This window comes from Gallus gallus, chromosome 2 (assembly GCF_016699485.2).
Source record: "Gallus gallus isolate bGalGal1 chromosome 2, bGalGal1.mat.broiler.GRCg7b, whole genome shotgun sequence".
In the NCBI taxonomy this organism is placed as follows: Eukaryota; Metazoa; Chordata; class Aves; order Galliformes; family Phasianidae; genus Gallus; species Gallus gallus.
The window spans coordinates 45,908,098-45,928,344 of NC_052533.1; the positions used below are offsets into that span (position 1 = coordinate 45,908,098).

The 20,247-nt window shown below is 45.0% G+C and overlaps 1 protein-coding gene across 4 annotated transcripts in view; it reads right to left on the reverse strand.

The window, feature by feature from the left end:
* Window positions 1-14,527, reverse strand: part of TRANK1 (tetratricopeptide repeat and ankyrin repeat containing 1) — a 52,103-nt gene extending 37,576 nt beyond the window's left edge. Inside the window, exons 1-3 of one of the 4 annotated variants that reach the window (XM_046931360.1) lie at window positions 14,435-14,527; window positions 12,582-12,734; window positions 1,571-1,705 (exon numbers count right to left, since the gene is read on the reverse strand). In XM_046931360.1, coding sequence (XP_046787316.1) covers window positions 1,571-1,704 — 134 coding nt within the window. In that variant the 5' untranslated portion in view covers window position 1,705; window positions 12,582-12,734; window positions 14,435-14,527. Of the gene's footprint in view, window positions 1-1,570; window positions 1,706-2,124; window positions 2,318-3,491; window positions 5,747-12,581; window positions 12,735-14,434 lie in introns of those variants that run through there. The other 3 variants (XM_004939508.5, XM_004939507.5, XM_015281695.3) reach the window with 3 other exon arrangements.
* Between the last annotated feature and the right edge of the window lie 5,720 nt (window positions 14,528-20,247).

Genomic DNA, 20,247 nt, shown 5'->3' on the forward strand with positions numbered 1-20,247 from the left:
CAAGGTACTTTATAGTGAGCAATGAGAGAAAGGAAAAAGTACACACATCACCCATCTAAGAAACGCAGAGGGTTAAACAGAGCTTTAGAAAGTGAATACAATTTGAACATCAGCTAGAAAATCTCCTAGTGACACCTTCATGGTATATTAGTGATACTCCAGCGCCTTCTGAAGCAGAAGGTCAACCCACTGGAGTATTGCAGTAAGCACTGAACTCCGTGGTACTTGTGGGTCCCTTCCAATGCAGTATATTCTATGATGCTATGGGAGTTCAGGGACAGTTTAGAAAACGTAGAGACATCTAGATATTCAGTGAAAGGCAGAAGTCAGGAATGGGACACAGGAAAGGTGAAACAAATGCTAGAGAGACTTTAGTCATCAAAATACAACCAAAAAGTGTTTTACTGTATCATCAGTTGATAATGTCATCAGAATTATATATATTAATGTAAGCTGAAGAAATAAACATATTTCAGAGAACTGAATATACTGAAATACATGCATCTGGATGTAAGAATTTCTGTAAAAAGCTTCTGAAAATTTACAGTACTATACAGGGTAGTGGGGAACCTGAAAAGTGTCATTTCTGTGCTCATGGCACACCACTGGCATGGCGGTGTATCCTCCATCTTACTCCTATCTAGCAATTTACACCCAAGAAAGTTGTTTCAACTGTACTGAACATGTTCAGAGCACACTCTCACATGCAAGCAAATCCTGCCAATGCAACCTACAGCAAGGGGGAAGGGAACGCTCGGGTGCAGACCCCAGCGGGAAGAGGAAGCCCCACTCCCTGCAAAGGGCAGAATCAGGGCCTGGTGGAGATGGCCTTCTTGGCTCTGTCTTCTCTTGGTCTCACTCCCACCACAGCTCCAAACTGCGTTTTACCATCCTTTGTGTAATGGCAAACAGCCAAACTAAATGAATGGCTGGTGTTACATCAGGTTCATAGTGTTGCTAATACACGGTAATAATGAATATTTAAAAGTTAACATAATGCCCACCTACTTAACCATTAACCATCATGTTAGCAACTGTCGTTAAATGAAGACAACAAGCACTTGGCATTTGGAAAGAAATATCCACAGAGCTCCTTGGCTGAAGTTAGTTTTGAACATATTTCAGAACACCAGGAAAGCTCAAACACCAAGAACAAAGTAACCTGCATGAATTGTTTTCAAAATAATCAATGATCCATGTAACAACAGACACCCACGTTCTCTCAGTACCTGGCAGAACAACAGCAACATCAATCCACATCTCAGCTACAAAGTAGAAGTAATTTAACACAAACCAACATAATTTATGGAAAAATAATGTGGACCTTAATTATAGTTATCATTAATGCTTATATAACAACATTTAGATTAAAGTTGCTAACTTATCTCCCACATGATACATCAAGAACAGCAATTTCTCCTTAATTATAAAACTGATACACCAAGGAATGTGACAAAAGACATAAGAAAATTGTGTGTCAGGGTAAGAAATATAGTTCTGAGTTAATCACAGAACTGCACAAACTTCTGACTGTCTTATGGCTCACAGCTTGTAATTAAAGAATACTTACAGGCCCCATTGCCTTAACTGAACGAGCATATACAGAGCTTGATCATACTTCCTGATGGCCAAGGCGTAATTTCCATTTTTAAAATCCTGATTCCCATCTTGTTTCATAAACTGTGCATATTCCATGGCATCCATGCTGTGAGGGAAAAAAAAAAGCAAGAAAAAAACCCAGTGATTTATGAGACACATCCTTCCCCAAAATCCACTTCAACTTCCATCTTAGGTTTTGCATCTTCGAAAACAAGGACAAAAGAGTACATCTTTTTGCTATGTTGCAACTGGAATAGTAAAATGTAACTCAGGTACCAACATCTTTTTTGCTTTTGATACCTCAACTTTCCAGCTACTTTTTAATCACATTTTTATCATTGTTTCCTTTGGGTCTTGAACTTTCTTTTTTAAAATTAAGATTCCAAATTATTTAAATGCGTTCACACTCTTTGAAAACAGGAGGATATGAATCTGAGACAACACAGTTCATATAGTGAAGAAATACATGAAGCTATACATTTCAATTAGTCAAAGACAAAACTCATTTACTTGCTTTTTATTTACCTTTATGACTTTTCCTTTGTCCAACCTTTCTGGCTAGACATTTAATAATCCAATGTACACAATTTGCTCTGAAACTTGATTACTGCATGAAACTGCTGCAACGTATGTCTATTAATAGTGCATGAAGACCTTTGAACAAATTTAAAATCGATGCTAAAATAAATATATCCAGCACTTGGAGAAATCAAAGGTTGAAACAGGCATCAACTGCAAGTGATAGAAAAAGCATTTCATAATTAAAACTGTACAATTAAGCTCCTTATGTAAAAGTAATCACCATTTCAACATGCAGGTAAACAAACACAAGGGGAAAAACAGCCACATGTACGCTGAGAGACATCATATCAAGATTACAGATGAAACAATTAAAAAGTCTTGAGCAGAATCATTCTTCACAACTGGATTATACTAGTAAAAGCCATTTCCATTACCTGTGAAAGCCTCTATTAGTCTCACAGATCTCAGTATTAGCAAATAAGATTAATAACCCCAGAAGGAAAGCACAGGTTTACTTATTATCCCTGTGCTAACCAGCATGGAACAGAACCAGGGACAACCTGTAACACTGCAGCCTACTAATAGCATCCGTAAAAGCTCTTCACAGAAGACCAAACAAGGTATTTTTAAATATATGAGCTCACAGACAAAGCACAAAGTAATACTGACATCTTCTCAATGGGCTCTCAAGGTGAACCCAAAACGCTGAAAATCACTGCTGTATTGTTAACACAGAGGATGAAGAGGCACACTATGGGTGGCACTGTGCCTTGCCTGCATGGAGATGCTCCATCGAGTGAAATGCAGTGGGCCTACAGGGGAAGCAGTGCACGCCTCTGCAAAGGCAACAACAAGAGAACCAGGTGCTACAGCAAAGCTCAGAGCAAGGTTGCTTCAGGCTGGCTGCAGAAAGGCCACTCAGAAATTAGGCCTTATTTATTTAAACAGATAATGCTCCGTAATGATGTATGCAATGCAAACATCACAGGAAGATCTAATTAAGTTCCTGGATATAGACTAAACCAACTATAAACTGACTAATAAAAGGTCCATCTATGCAAGGTCGGGGAAGGTCCAATGACAATGCAGTACTGGAGGAGTAATTCTGACAATTACGCTATGCAAATGAAATCGTCACTTCACTGAACCATGTGCATATAATATAGAGTTTCAAAACACTCCTTATGAGACAGCAAGTCAAGTGTTCTTATAGCTTACGTGGGTCTTTTGGACACTGCCTGGTATGAACATTATTTAAGGGGGAGAAATAAAAAGGGGAAGAATAAAAAGCAAAATATACGCTAAAATATAGTTTCAATTTCTATTTTTTTTCCCCTCTGCCATACATTGCTGCAAATGTACTGGCATACCTTTCTGGCGCAGTCTTAGTGAATGTGCGCCACATATTTGGTGTACACCGGACTCTCTCAGGATCATGCTCTTGGTCTGGCTCGTCAAGGATGAAGTCAGGGCTGCATATCATTTCCACCATGGCAAGTGGATGCCTTTTTCCATATCAGTCCTTTTCCTTTTCTCGGGCATGAGATCATCTTTAAAGGGGTGTTTTTCTCTCACGGCTAACAACATCCGCTTCCAGAGGGTGAAGGCCTGGTTCTGGCATGTGCTAATACGTTTGTCAATGGCTGAGTCCCTAGCAATGCCACCAAGCTGACGAGCTTCTCTGCTATCTAGCCACACACTGTTGGCCCCACTGTCCCAGCATCGAAGTAACCAGGTGACAATAGGCTCATTGGAGTGGCGTGTGAAGTCCTTCCTCAGACCACGAATTTCGTTCATTTTCAAAGATCTATCCACAATGGTTACAATGTCTTGCTCACCTCCTGCTCTTTCAGGACTTCCTGCCCTCCTTGGTGTTTGTGCATGCAGTCTTATTGAGGGCATGGGCACTCCAGTTCCTTGGAGCCACTCCACTGGACCTCTTTCCTCCTCTTCTCTTACATCGCCTGCTTCTTCTACTCCACCCTCTTCCTCTTCTCTTACATTGACTGCTTCCTCTACTACACCCTCCTCCTCTTTCTTCTGTTCTAACTGAGTGGAAATTCGTTTCGTTTTCCGTCCTCTTACAGGGGCAACCGACATCGATTCTGGTGCCTCCTACGGTTGATCAGGTTGGTCAGTCCCGATGCTCTTACCCTCCAGCTCGTCTCGGAGTCTATCTCGCTGGATTATGAGAGTGCTTAGTTCAGATTCGAGCTCGGCTTGATGAGACTGAATTTCGGTTATCTCACTTTGGAGACTGAATTTTGCGTGCTGGAGGGCATCTCGCTCAGTTCGGAGTATATCCCGTTCAGCCTCGAGGGAGTTCCTCTCGAACTGGAGTGTGTCTCGCTCAGACCAGAGATTCTCCTTCTCGGCTTGGAGATTCTCTCGCTCAGCCCGGAAATTATCCTTCTCAGCTTGGAAACCCTTTCGCTCGGCCCAGAGACTCTCCTTCTCGGCTCGGAAACCCTTTCACTCGGCCCAGAGACTCTCCTTCTCGGCTAGGAAAACCCTTTCGCTCGGCTCAGAGACTCTCCTTCTCGGCTTGGAAACCCTTTTGCTCGGCCCAGAGACTCTCCTTCTCGGCTTGGACAATCCTTCTCTCAATTTCTAGAATTCTTTCCCTCTCTGGGATAGTATTAAATAAGGCCCGATAAGCATTAGCCAGGCCCCAAATCATTTGTGCCTCCTCAGATCTGCCTAGGCCACAACATCTCTGTCTCAAATATCTGTTCAGGCTCTCAGGATCTTTTAGGTGTTCAGGAGTAAAGTTCCATGACACCGAACATGTCCACCTCTCTAAAGTCTCTCCCAAGTCTCTCCATACACCCTGCCACTCAGTATTCTCTGGTTTTGGAGGGGACTTCTTCAGAATACGATAATTCCAGATACTGAGTGAAATAATTACAATGGCAAACAGCGCATTCAGGGAGATTAACAATGTGGTCAGGTGAGCATTCAAACAATTCATAAAGGATTCGCAAGAGAGACTGGGAACCTGCTTCAAAATCACAGATTCTGTGAAATTAGTAGTTCTCCCTACAAACTGGTTTAAAACAGAAAGGAGAATCATTTTTTTTATATTTTTTTTCCTTCCTTTTTACTAAAGCAAGATAACAGTGCTCAAAGTTTACAAAATATCTGAGTATTGGCAGTCCGCCTGGACTTTCAAGGTCAAGTTTTTCAGTGAGCACCTATGAAAGAGATAAACTTTCCCAACGAAGCTCTCCGAGAGCAGAGAGAGATTTGTTCTAAAAAGCTAAAAAAGCAGCTGTTTGCCCGCATTCTCCACCAAAAATGTCAACGGTTTAAGGGCTGGTCCGGCCCGGTTCCACGACTAGTGGGGCGGAGGGATTTCACAAAATCCGCACCTCCAGGAAGGGAAACAGGGGACCCCAAAATAATTAAAAACAGCGGCAACGATCTGAGGAGAAACAAACTAATTTTACTAAATATAGTATCGGAATGTAAGATAACACACTATAATACAATATAAATCAACAATAATTGAGAGAAAGATTGTCCTAGAGTCAAAGGCCTTACGCTATTACTGAAGCCTTGCGTGCAGTTGGGAGCAGCAGTAGCGAGCCGATCCGACAGGGAACACAGCGAGACGAGAAGAGAGGACGAGTCAGAAAACCTGCGCCCTTATATCTGTTCCCTTGAGCAGGAATGATAACAGTACTCGAAAAGGCTCTTGGGGAACGTAGTTCTTCTTCTCTTCCAGACAGGTACACTTTAGACGTAACTAAAGCATTTGCTCTTTAACTCCCAGTACACTGCATGATGTTGTGATGTGGAATACTGATAACCAAAAATCATAAAACCATGACAATTTTATTTTTACCATCAGAAGGTTAAATAAATGAATTTCCCCAAGAATTATATTTATCTTACTTTTCTTTGTATCAGTGTAAGTACAGATAAAAGTAAAAGATACCCATAAGAATCTTGAAGGATTCCTTTCCCCACACTGAAGCAAAAGCCCCCCAGTTTCAATGCAGATTTCAAAAGGTCTTTGAAACATGCCAAGTGATGAGAAATTTTTGCAGCTGAGCTCCCTGTTTTAGACCAGGAGATGACATACCATCCCAATCCCTCCCCACTTGGAGCAGATTTCCAGCAGAACACAAATTCCCATGTTTTTCTAGCACTGCACTTTGCCAGCCAAAACCCCAAACCACAGGTAATTTAAATCACTGGGATGCCTGCTGAAGGCTTTAGCAACTGTACCCAGGAGATGTACAGACATGCAAATCTGACATGTAAGTAAATTACCCAGAAGAATTGCTGTACTGACTAGCACAGTATGTCTTGCTATTGCCTAACATCTTCTTGAAGCATAAGCAATTTTAACTCAAAAAACAGAAGAACGTCACCTAGTGCATAGTGTTGAGTCTGGCTAGCATTAAACAAAAATGTCACCCGTTCTTCTGCCTCCCATTGGCACAAGGAAAGAGGAAATGCCTGGACCACAAATGCATGTGATCATAACTAATAAAAGACTTTGTCTCGGTGAGACAGGTTCCTTTACAAAAGTGGGAGTTTCTCCATAAAACACAAACTTGTTTGGAAAAACTCTCAGGTCCAAGTGACTCATGGTCAAGGAAATGCTCAGCCCTTGTCCTTCAAAGGAAGAAAAGGAAAAGAAAAAAGAGCTAGATAAGATGACCCGTTTTCAATGGTTTACGGGATGGTTCAGCCTGGTTCCATGACTAGTGGGGCGGCGGGATCCACGGACCCACACCTTGGGAAAAGGGGAGGTGAAAAATATTTTCTCGAACCTCAAATTTCAGTCATTTTCAGAGGTTGAATAGTAATGGTGACAACGTCTTATTTACCTTCTTCTTCTCTTTTAGCCCCCCTTCGTGTCAGCAACCATGGTCTTGTTGAGGGCTCCTCCCCTGGAAATAGGGGCCACTCTCCTGGATCTTTTTCTTCTATTTTCTCCTCTTCTCTTACAGAATCTTCTTCCTCTTCCTTCCATTCTAAACGAGGCAATGCTTGTTTCAACTTACATCCTCTCATGTGGGCAACTGACATCGATTCTGGTGTTTTGTGTGATTGATCAGGTTGGTCAGTTTTGATGCTCTTTCTCTCCAGCTCCGCTTGGAGTCTGTCTTGTTTGGTTAGGAGTGTGGTTTGGGGGCTGTCTCATTGAGATTGGAGTTTGTCTCATTCAGTTTGGAGACTGTCTAGCTTGGATTGGAAGGTATCTCACTCATTTTGGAGGGTATCCTGTTCAAATTGGAGTGTATCTCGCTCAGATTGGAGATTCTCTCTCTCAGATTGGAGACCTTCATTCTCATCTTGGAGACTCTCTCACTCAATCTGGAGATCCTGTTTCTCAACTAGAAGACTCTTTTTCTGGACCTGGAGATTCTCCCTGTCAGCTCTGACTCTCTCCTGGAGACTCTCCCTTTCAGTTTGGAGACTCTCTCGCCCAATTTCAGAGACTCTCTCTTTCTCTGAGACAGTATAGAATAAGGCCCAACAAGCATTAGCTAGGCCCCAAATAATTTGTGCCTCCTCAGATCTGCCTGAGCCACAACATCCCTGCCTCAAATACCTGCCTAGGCTCCCAGGATCTTGCAGGTGTTCAGGAGTAAAGTTCCATGACACCAGCGATGCCCATTTCTCTACAGTCTCTCCCAGATCCCTCCACACTCCCTGCCACTCAGTATTCTCTGGCTTTGGGGAAGGCTTCCTGAAAATATGATAAATACAGATACTGAATAAAATGATGAGGAGTACATTCAGGGAAACTGACAAGATGATGAGTATTCAAAACTTGCTTAAAGGATTCGAGGCAGAGACTGGGAGACTGTTTAAAAATCACAGGCTATAATACTAGCAACTCCCTCTAAAGTTGCATGCCACCTTGTATGCAGATACCAGGTAGGTATTTACATCAGTGCTTTTAATTCATCATATATACATACAGCTCCACAGAGCAGAGTGGCAAACTTAATTAAGGCCCTGTGTGTTCTGAGCATTAAAAGAGGAAAAAATTATGGAATGCACTCCCTTGAAGAGCAGTTTAAGAAGAGAAAGCATTTTTTTTCTCTTTACAGAAGCAGGCGAGCAGCACCCAAAAAGTTTACAAACATCCCAGAATATTGGCAGTCTGCCTGGACTTTCAAGGCCATGTTTTCAGTACGGTTCCTACAGTACAGATAAGATTTCTAAGGAAGCTCTCTGAGAGTAGAGGGAGATTTGTTCTAAAAGTGAATCTTTTCCCAGCCAAGGTGGGCTACACCTGCATTCTCCACTACAAACATCAATGATTTATGGGCTGATTCAGCCCGGTTCCATGACTAGTGGGGTGGGGGGACCCACAGCCCCACGCCCCAGGAAAGGGAAAGGGGGAAGAGGGAAAGAGTAGGGAACTGGACCTAGATCAGTGGCAACGATTTGAGGAGAAACTAATTTACTAAACATGATATTGGAATGCAAGATAATACAGTATTATTAAATTGAAGCTAAGAAATCAAATAAAATGAGAGAGAGAGCATCCAAAAACCAAAGGCCTGACTCTAATGCAGAAGGTGAGACGGCGAGGGAGCAGACATGCTGCCAAGATGATCAGAAAGGGAAAAGGAGTGTCTCGTGATCTACAAACAGTTTTATCTCTCCCTCTGAATGGAAAACGGAAACAGAACAGTGAACAGTCCTCTGGGAGATGTAGTTCTTCTTCTCTTCTGAGACAGGTATACCCAGAACTATTGATGATCCACGGAACTGGAGCATTAACTCTTTAACTCCCAGTACAGTACCTGATGTTATGATATGGAATACCAATAACAAAAATCATAAAATCATGATACCCATTAACTTTTTCGTATGGCTCCTGAGACCACCAGAATGACTGTGGCAGCAAAATGAAGCACATCCACTTACACTTGAAGAACTACAACACAAGATTATGCAGTTAAGTTGGGAACAATCAGCTCCAACTTCTACTTTGTGTCTTACTTTTTGCTGGGATAGGGTTAATTTTCTTCATAGTGTCTGGTATGATACTGCGATTTGGATTTAGGAGAAAAACAATGTAGATAACACAGCCGTGTTTCAGCTGTTGCTGAGCAGCACTGCACAAGGCCAAGGGCATTCCAGCTCTTTGTACTGTCCTGCCAGTGAGGGGCTGGGGGACAAGGAGCTGGGAGGGGACAGGACGGAGACAAATAACCCAGACTGGCCAAAAGGCATATTCTGTGCCATGTGTTCTTGTGCTAAGCAATAAAACTGGGGGAGCTGACCATGGGGCCGCTGGCTGGGCACTGATCAGTGCATGGTGAGCAATTGCACTGTGCATCACTTCCTTTGTGCACTTTCTGTTGTTATTAGAGTTTTAGTTTGTGTGGTTGTTTTTTTTTTCCCCCCCTTTCTTTCTTTTCAGTTTGTTAACTGTCCTTATCTCCAGCCACAAGTTCTTGCACTTCTCAGTTCTCTTTCCCATCCCTCTGAGGGAAGAGTGAACTATGTGTGTGGTGTCCAGCTGCCTGCCAGGTTAAACCCAGCATACTGCCAGTGGGCAAAATGCCCATGTACTCCACACACTGCCAGCTCTTGAGTTATCACAGTACTTTACATCCCACTGAACTGCTTCAATCAGACTGTCCTCACAAGCAGGACTGTTTGGGGGCTTACAAAGCCAAGCGTGATTCCTCTTGCTTCAGCAGATAAGCTTGAAAACCCAAATGGGCTGCCCACAAAACCAATTTTTCATCCTTGAAAAATGCAGTGGTCCTTACATCAGCCACTGCTCCCAAGAGGCCTTCTTGTGCTTTCTGAAAACGTCATAAATCTGGAAGTGAACATGAGCAGCTCACTTGTTCCATCTGCATCCAGTTTACATGCTTTAAGATACAAAACCTCCTAAACCCCTCCTCTCACGTTTTATCATTGAGCTTGACATGGTACAGCACGGAGTATCCCCTTGAGGTTATCTGCCTGTTTGTGTGCCCTCCCAAACTCTTGCACACCCCCAAATCTATTCACTGGAGGACAAAGTGAGGAGCAGAGAAAGCCCTGATGCTGTGCAAACGCTGCTCAGCAACAGCTAAAACAGTGGTGTGCTATCGGCATTGTTTTGGTGATAGACCTAAAACACAGCACCCTGCAGCCACTACCAAGAATATTAACTCCATCCCAGCCAAACCCAGTGCAGCAAGTGCTTGTTCATAGAGGAAAAGTGGAAGTTTCTATACAGCAAGGCTTTTAATTATTGTTGGTCCCTTTCCATAATGCACATTTCACCAGCATTCATAGAGTCAGTGTTTCCTCACCAGGCAGCCTCTAGGCTCCCATTAGCTCTTGCCCAACAAAAGCAGGTTTGGCACAAGAGCATGATGCCACCAAGGATGGACTGCTGTGTCACCGCAACTTGCTTGACACTGTCTGTCCAGGTGGTCTCACTGCTGTACAGATGAAGGACAACGTATATGCGTCTTCTGAATATCAGGACAGACCCACGAAAAGAGAATAAAAATACAGGATGAGCAGGGTATAGCTTGAAGAGCGTGTGCTCTGCCTAGTAGCCAGTTTAGAGAAGTCTACCTTGAATGCATGCACTACCACTCTCACAGTGAAAAGCAGAAAAGTACTTCATACAGAAGCTTTGCTTTTCCATCTCATATTGAAACGGCAAACAAAAAGTCTTGAAACAGTCTGTGTTTTGAGAAGAAGCCTTGCAAAAGTGGCAGAGACAAAAAAAAAAACATAATTTCTACAAGCAATATAAACAGGTTTGAAGTTACGAGGCCTGAGTGGACACATTAACAGACCTCATGTGGAAGAAGAGAAAGAGATGAGATTTTGGCACAGCCATTCTCAAGGATCTGTTTGGACTGGAAAATGTCATAATGATATTTGTGGATACTGAAACATTTTAATCCAGTATTCTGGCAGTATCTCATACGGGCTGTTTCTAAGCCTTGTCAAATATGTCAGCTCACCTTGGAGAAACTGGTCCCCTCAAACTGTTTTATTCAGAAAGTAAAACACTTTCTCACTCTGCACTACAAAACAACAACTTGCAAACAGGTGCCTTTATATTTTGTACCAAGAATCCAGACAAAATCAGTAGTCCTAGAGGAAATTCTTCACTACAAGAGTGGTGAGGCACTGGCACAGCTGCCCAGAGAAATTGTGGCTGCCCTATTTCTGGATGTGCTGAAGACCAGCTTGGATGGGGCCCCGGGCAGTCTGGTCTGGTAGGTGGCAGCCCTGCCTATGGAAAGGGGTTGAAACTAGGTGGGTTTTAAGGTCCTTTCCAGACCAAGGCATTCTATGATTTTACAAACCCACCAAACCCGTGGGCTATTGCCACGTTTAGCACCATGTCTCACATACAAGTGCTACACATCTGTTTGGAAAGTCAGCTGTGAGACTTTTCACCTCCATAGTTTTGCTTCTGAAACATTAAGCAGTTGCTGGTGCCTGAGTTAGATGAAACATCCCTGTCCACCCACCAGCTTTCTCCAGGTTCTGGAGCAAATTGCTGACTGTAGGGCACAGACAGTCTTACTGACCTGGAGCACACGCACACCACATACTGGATACAATTAGCACAGATGTCTCGATGTTCCGTTACTATCTCGAATGCTGTGTACAAAGCAGATAAGCAGAAGATGTGTGCAAGGCCTGGGTGAAATGAGGGAAGCTGAAGACAAACACGGACAGGCTCACGCACTGCTCCAGGGCCCTGCTCTGGGCAGGGCTAGCAGCAAAAACCTCCTGAGGTCCTCCTCCTCCAGATAATGCTGAGCACCGGTTTCTATTTACGCACTGTTATAAAGCAATTATTACTCATAACTAAGCCCAGCTGACTGATAACTCCAGCTCCTCACACACCAAGCGCACGTAGCCAGCCCTGCTTGCAGCTCTGCTCTCTTCAGAAGCACAACTAGCCACAGGGCTACAAAAAAAGGGCTAATCCCAGGCCAAGTACAGAGTCAGCCTGCTGTCTTGCAGCAACCCAAGAAAAATCTAAACATGAGGTTGCTACTAAAGTGTTACCAGTGAATCCTCAAGAGGCTAAATTTGCGGCTGACTCACATGCAGGAAAGGCACTAGGCCAGGAAGTCATATTCAAGTTCAAAGAGGGTAGATTTAGGTTAGATATAGGGAAAAAATCTCATACAGTGAGGGTAGAACTTATACAGTGAGGGTAGTGAAGAATTGGAACAGGTTGCCCAGTGATGTTGATGCCCCATCCCTGGAGACTTTCAAGGCAAGGCTGGATAAGGCTCTGGGCAACCTGATCTAGCTGTGATGTCTCTGTTTGAAGGGGAATGGCCTTCAGAGGTCCCTTCTAACTCTAAGGATTCTGATTCTATGATTTAAATATGGCAAGGCAACAGGAATCAAAAGCATGCTACCAGAACAAGACAACATTTTCTAATTCCCGTCCCAGGGTACAAGACAGGCACCCACACGCCAGGACAGCAGCTCTGCACCTGTTCCCTGTGGAATCAGAGCTTTACATCCATTAGCTGCACTACATGGTCCTGACAGACTGGCTCTCTATGGTCCCAAACTTCCTGGATCCATCCTTAATCCCATATGGTATCTTCATGTCACTGACACGGCATCTCATTTTGTGAAGGCCCCTGGAAAAAACAAGGAAAACTAACACCACTGACAGAAGAACTGCATCTCTCAGCTTGCAAGCAAGACCGTGACATGTTGCTGTCCAGTCTGGCAACAAAGGTCTTCACACACTGCCATGCCCCACCATCCTTCGTTTAGGGTGCTATCTCTTAGCGCTCTTCCTCCTTCCCTTGCAGCCTGATCTCATGCCTAACACATAGGGACTGCCCTTCTTTGAAGGCTGCTTTGCAGCTGGCAGCGCTGATGGGCTTGGCTTTGCTCCCCAGCAAACCTTATTTTGCTAAGAGAAACAAAACAGAATTTTTCTTTCAGTTTCAAGTGATCCACCCCTCTTCGCAACCTATCAGTAACAAACTACACCTCAGAGAAAAGGTGGTAAATAAGGCAGAGTTGTGTTTTCTGGAAAAACACTCTGAATAGATACATATATTTACAAAGAAGCACTACTTTAACAAACTAAGAAAGGATTTGCAGCTCCCATTTTATATACTCACACTGAACACATGTTCAATATTCTATCTAGAAGGTGGCATTACTGTTTTACAGACAGTAACAACAAAAACTCACAGAACAGTGGAAACAGTTAATCCCACTTCCTATGGCCTGAAACAACAACCCCAAAATCCGCCATCCAGCTCAGCCTCACCAGACCTAACTCCGTCCAAGAGGGAGGTATTTACACTGCTTCCCTTGTTTACTCAGCCTGACGATGTTCCTGTCATCAAACAGTGATGACCCAGTAAGAAAGCAATGGTAACAAATGGGCTCTAGATTAGCTCAAGATGGTGAAACATCTGGAAAGGAGAATGAAAACTGAAAACAAACAAACAAAAAACCCCATCAAGATCCCCTAATAGCAAAGTCTTCAAGCCTGTGCAGTTTGCAGCCCACACCTGGCACGTTTAATTGTACACAGTAAAAGCTCTGGTAAGAAACACTCCTCTTTGCACACTTTCTTGAGAATACAAAGCCCGTTCCCATTTGCACTAAACCCATGTTATCAACCTGAAGTTAATTTTCTGTAAATCAGGCAGTAAATACAAAGGTAACAGATCTTTTTGGTGTTGTTCTTCTCTCGAGTGCCCCAACTCCCTTTCAAATGAACAAGTCTGCTTTCAAGTGACCACTCCACGACCTTATACACAGCACTGCTTTCCGGAGAAAGGATCCAAAACCACTGAAGACAATGCTCAGCTGGGGGGCCACACCAAAGCGCTTCTCTTTCAGCAGCACGCATCTCCCCCCGCTCCTCTCTCCAGGAGAGCTGCAGGAAGGCCGGAGGCACATCCAGCTGCAGGGCAGGAGGAGCAGGAACGCATCCTGCCTCCCCTCCGGCCGCCCCACACACCGCCTGGCCGGCTTCCACTCCGCACGGCCACCCCTCATCCGGGAACTACGGCCCCGCTCCGGCTGCGGCAGCCCCCCAGCGGGTTCAAGGCGAGTTCAGGCGGCCCCAGCACGGCGGGATGCCGCTCCTGGGGAGCCTCTTCCCATGAGACGCAAGCAGAGCCGTGCCGAGCCGTGCGAGGCACGCAAAGCCGCGCAGGGCCGCGCAATGCACGAAGCAGTGCAGGGCCGTACGATGCACGCAGAGCCGTGCAGCGCCCGCCCCGACCACCGCTGGAGCTCCAGCCCCGCACGGACCGGGCGCAGGGCAGGTGATGCCCCACCGCTGCGGACGCGGACCGTGGACACTTACCCGCCCGCCGCCGAGCGCCGAAGCCTTCGGGCTGCAAGCCCGCTGCCGCCCCAAAACACAGCGGTGTCGCGGTCCCGCCCCACGCCCCTCCCCGCTCCTCGCGTCAGCCGGGGCCGCCCGCGGGAATCGAAACCGGGAGACACCGGGCCCAGCCCTTGTGAGCCGCGCGGACGTTGGCGGTGTGCCGAGCGCCGGTCCTGAGGCGGGAACCGGCGGGGATGTGCGTGAGGGAGCCCAGCGCGGCACGCCTCGTCTGCGCTAAGACCGCTGATTCTGCGTCGAGGTGCTCGTGGGCTCCTCACGCAGGCAAAGAAATCAGTAAACAAATGATAAATGCTTCATAGAGTCATGTAAGTTGGAAAAGACCTTCCAGACCACCACGTCCACCCACCACATAATACTGCCAAGCATGTGCCTAAACCCCACGTCCACATGACTCTGAACCACCTCCAGGGATGGAGACACACCATCTCCCTGGGCAGCGTGTGTTCCAAGCCCTGACCACCGTTTCTGTGAAGAAATGATTCCCAGTATCCAGTCTAAACATCCCACGGCATGACTTGAGGCCAGTGCCTCACATCCTATCACTTGTCATCTGACGAAAGAGACTGGTACCCACCTTGCTGCAGCTTCCTGTGAGGTAAAGCGTGATGAGCCTCCCCTGAGCGTCCTCCAGACTGAACAGCCTCCGTTTCCTCAGCAGCCCCTCACAGGTCTTGTTTTCCACTCCATCACATTTGGTGCTCTGAACATGTTCCAGGAACTCAACCCCTTGTTGCAGTGAGGGGCCCAAAACTGGACACAGCGCTTAAGGTGTGGCCTCACCAAAGTTCATACAATAACTCACTCTCCTTGAACAACACTTACATAGGTCTATGTCACCAAGGGCCACAATCTGCTCACAAATTTCTGACCAAGCATCCGTCAGCTGCCCATGTAGTAGCCAGGGAACAGGTGCAATGCCAACCTTGACATGGGCATTGCTCTCCTTTCGCTCCATGCTGAATGCACAAAATATTGGGGAAAGCCACTGTTTAAAGAAGTGGTCAACACTAAAGCCAATAAGGCTGTTTCGGAGCAGCATGGATACCTGGTGGGAGAACTGCACACTCCCCTGCATGCACTTCACTTGTTGACTAACGAGTCTAAATCAAAGTCTGCAGGTGGGATTTTTCAGTTCTTATGCAGCAAAAGTGCTCAGTCTTAAACAGGGTCAATGGGATAGAAATGCCTGGAGGAAAGACTGGCTGACTTGGACCGGTGCACCCGGCATTACACCAAACCCTAAGCTCCCTCTGGTTGCCAGTGATGGGACGCTTCACTTCAAGAACCCTGCTGGTTCTGCTGCCTTTTGGTTCAGAGAGGACTCTGACCCGAACACTCATAGGTAACAGCCTCCGCTACATCTATCTGCTAGCCACTGATTTGTTTGTCAGTCTCATCATCAAACAGAAAACGAAACTTGGATTTCTCCAAATGAAACTTGGAAGCTTGCAAGTCTTCCTCCTGGGGTGTTTCCCTCCTGTGCATGTGAAGTAACTTCCCCAGGCTGTGTCCCTGCCACGTACATACTGCCAATGAGTGTCTGAATCTGCAAATTATGGCATTTCCTGATTATGAGCAGGCACATAAAGAATAGAAACTGGAGATTGTGAGTCTATTTTGGGAGGCAGCTTTGCATATCTGTGTGTCCAGAGGGCAGGGCAGACATCAGGCATGTGGGGTAATATAGGTGCTTCAGCACAGGAGTACTGGGTGGAGGTGCTCATAACATCCAGCAAAGCAGCATATAATGATGCATAAAGCATTTTTACCCAGCTCCTAGAACCCTTCCATCACAGCTGTGGAGTAGAATATTGGTATGGAAATGCTTCCAAGGGAAAACATTTTTTTTTAGATGGCAAAGTGAGAAACAGATCATTCCACACATGGCTCCATACACCAGAGTATCCCATCTCACACCATCCTTGACACCATCCCAGGAAACACATGCATTTCCTGGTGCGCCTGCGCTTCTGTCAGTTAAAGTACACTGCTCATAATTGATGCCTCCAGGTATTGCAGCTATGAGGGCAAAAGTTTCCAGCGTGAGTGTGGTTCCATAAAGGCATCCACACCGCAGCTTCTATCAGTGAGCCTACTTTAGGATGCTTGTTTGACTTTAACAGGGTATCTCCAGCCTGATGTGGCAATGCTCCTGATGAACCCATTTGCACCCTAATTTGTTTCTGAGGGAAAACTTGTCCCAGGGAAATGAGTATTACTTCAGAGTGATAGCTTTAAAAGAACTTGTAATGGAATCTTAAGCACATAATCAGTAGAGGATAATGCAATACAACCAATGGCAAACACCTACCTATTTCATCATTTTGCTTCTACTTGGCCTACTGCTGAAAAATCCCTTCACATCTCTCCAGTATAATCCTTCTTGCCTATTATCCTTTCCTGCTACTCCATTTCCTAAAAGCCTGGTTGCTTAATTCTACCTGTGTCAGCATCATAGGAACTAGTCATTTTGCAAACCATCTGAAAGCCTGCTAGCGCACCAAGGCCTCCTGGCCTATGTTACTCTACAAGCGGTTGACTGTGATGCACACAAAATCCTTGGTGCTCTTTTTTTATTCCCCCCTGTGTTTGCCACCTCCACGGCCCACAACCATTTTCTGGTGTTATTCTTTATACATGTAAAACAGTTGTTGCACAATACATCCTGAGCTGGGACTGGAGCCCTGTGACAGCCAGCACTGTGTATCCAGATAGGAAAGCAATATAATCTCTAACACCTGTGCATGGAAAGACTGGTCCGGGGATGTATCTCAGCTGGACTTTAGCCTGGCTATTGATGCCAGCATTAAAACTACAGTAGAAGGAAATGAAACTCATTTAGTATCACAAATAGTTATCTCCCTTCTCTGGTATGAGATTTAAGAGGAACTGACAGAAACAAGTGATGAGAGGGCAGGATGAGTAATAGATGTGACCAGGATAAAGAAGTGTGCTCCTTCTGTACCTGCCCTCTCCATCCATTTGTTGAGGAGGCAAAGTAGCTGAGCAAGGGGGAACTGGAGCAGAGAATGAAAGATAGAAAAGTAGAGAAATGAGAACCATGGGGAAAGGCAGTCTCTGAGCTCACTGGCACAGGCTGGCACCAGTGAGTTGCCCAGCATCAGCAGCTGAAGGAATGCGGAGAAAGGGCAGTCACCTGCAAGAGGCAACAGAGCAAACAAAACCATGGAGCCTGTCCTCACAGATGAATCATACTATGAGAAATAAAACAAACTTTTATTCTGAGTTCTTTTGTTTTGAAGTAAATCCTTAAATTTGCCCCAGTTCTACTTCTGGTAGTTTTGAGCCAATAATTTTATATTTATGTCCCTGTGCTTCCATACCACTATGCTATAATGAGGTGTAGCCCTACAGATGGTGTGATGCAGGAATGCAAAAAGTCGTTTTTTTTGCAGCCAAGATACCTAAGATTGCGTGAAGCCAATTATGAAACAGTAGCAAAGGGCCACCAGCTGCTTTGGAACATGAAGGTGAAGCATCAACCAATAAAGAACATATCTAGCTGAACACGTCCTTATTCAAGTTGGCTATTAAAAAAGGTTTTTCACCAGAGGATGGTCAAGAGCTGGAACAGGCTCCCCAGGGCAGTGGACACAGCCCCATGCTGCCACAGTTCCAGAAGCATTTGGACAGTGCTCTCAGACACAGAGTTTGAATTTTGGGCAGTCTTGTGTGGAGCCAGGAGTTGGACTCAGTGATCCTCGTGAGTCCCTTCCAACTTGGCATATTTTGCAATTTCACACTCTAGGACAGGAATGTACAGGGCATGGGGTCTTATCAAGAGAGAGAAGCAATGAGCCTTACTCCATGAAAACCGGAGGATTGAGCCTGGCTGACAGAGATGAAGAGGAACGTTCCCAAAATTGATGCCCAAATACTAAGAGATGTTTGTGCATCAGGAAACTGGTCAGGAAACTGCATGGGCTGACCAGGACAGCTACCTCAACTCTGTTCTAAGAACAAACATTCTTCTCCTGGCTGCAATCCAGACAAGATTGGCAGGAATTTCTTTCTTTGTTTTTGTAATGAGAGCATGCCAAGTTTTAAGCAGCAAGTGTTTGTTTTTACTGCCAACAGCAGGCACTGTCATGGGCGCAGAGAAGCAAACAAACTTTCCCAAATTTCTCCTTTTCACTTAAGCAATTCAATCTCCTGAAAGCAGCTTGTGACACTGATTACCACCTGTGGCTGGAGAAGGACACCTTGTGCCACCTATCCTCCAGGGCTATCCCACAGAGCCAGCGTGAGCCCTCCACCCCAGGGGCACAGTGCAGCTGGCATGGCTGCTGCTGCAGAACAGCAACCATCCAGCCACCAGTGCCCCCACTTCAGCTCCATCCATGCAGGCTGATTCCTCTGGCTGCCACTACTTCTTCAGACAGTGTCTAGACCTTTGCCTGGGTCTGTGGTTGCTGGCAAGATTTCTCCTTCTTACTCCTTACAGAGAAATACACTCAGCCCTCTCTCACTTGCGTAAATGTTGTGTTAAACTGAAGAAGGAAGTGATGAAACACAGATTGGTTTTGTGTCCATTTCAATTTGTCAAGGGAAGAGCCTTAACCTGCAAAAAAAGCTGTGTCTTGCTTATATAGTTACTGTCATATTTATTGAAGAAATTAGATACACTCTGATTACCTTGAAAAGTGAAAGGGATCACTTTAATTTAATGCCTGAGTACTACATACTCAAATGTCTCACCACGTTTTCCACAGTACTTTTCGTTCTCCCATGCTTATAAACCTATTTAACCATAGCACAAGCAGGCAACAAGTTCTGAATTACATACTGAGGGTATTATTATCTAAAAGGCCCATAAGTCTCTGCAAAATGTGATGCAATTTTTCCACAACTCTGCTTCTGCCCCGGTCACCATGCTCTTCTGATTACATGAATCCTCTGAGAAACAGCCACGTCTGCAGCACGTGGGCTCCCTCTGATAGTGCACATCGTTATTTACCTTAGTTTTTGTTTGTGTTTCTGTTCGTCATTTGAAGCAAGGACTCTGCAAAAGTGAAACTCAAAAGTGAAAATTGGGCAGACTGTCATCAGCCCATTTGCCCTCCACTAACACAAAACCTCTTTTTACTTTTCACAGTTTCCCCCTTCTTCCTCTCTTTCCCCTTCCTGCTCCCTCTTCCAAGTCTGCCTTTTGCAACCCACCAAGTGCAGAGTACAGCACTGTAGGTAAACCACATGCAAACCACACGTTGTGTTTATTCAAGTACTGATGTCAACACATCATTACAGCAGTGCAAACGTCGGTGCATCCAAAATTCTGTATGTGCTCTCAGTTGGTTGCAGTCCATGGTGCTGCTGCTAATCTTAATTTCCATCACAGAAATTGAAATACCCGCATACAGCACTGATAAAAATTCCCTGGGCCCTTCCTAGTAATTGAATACAGTTACAGAAGTACTTAAATAGGATTTCTAAATTTTACAGCATGCAGGTCACCAACTGGAGATGAGAGAGCATGATATATCTCCTCCTTCATTTTGATATGTATGTATTTAAATTTTATCTTAGAAAGTTCAGCAATGTGATGTTGGCTTCCAGAGGCAATTAGAGAGTTCTTGGACCAAGACTCAGATATCCATCAAGAGCTAGTTCCTCTACTACAGGAAAGGCATTGAAACCTCAGAATATATATCTCGTCCGTTCTTGGGAGGTGAAATCAAATTGGAGCTTTTTTATTCTCTAATAATCACAGTTAAAATTAAGTTAAAACACCCCTAATACTTGCTGCA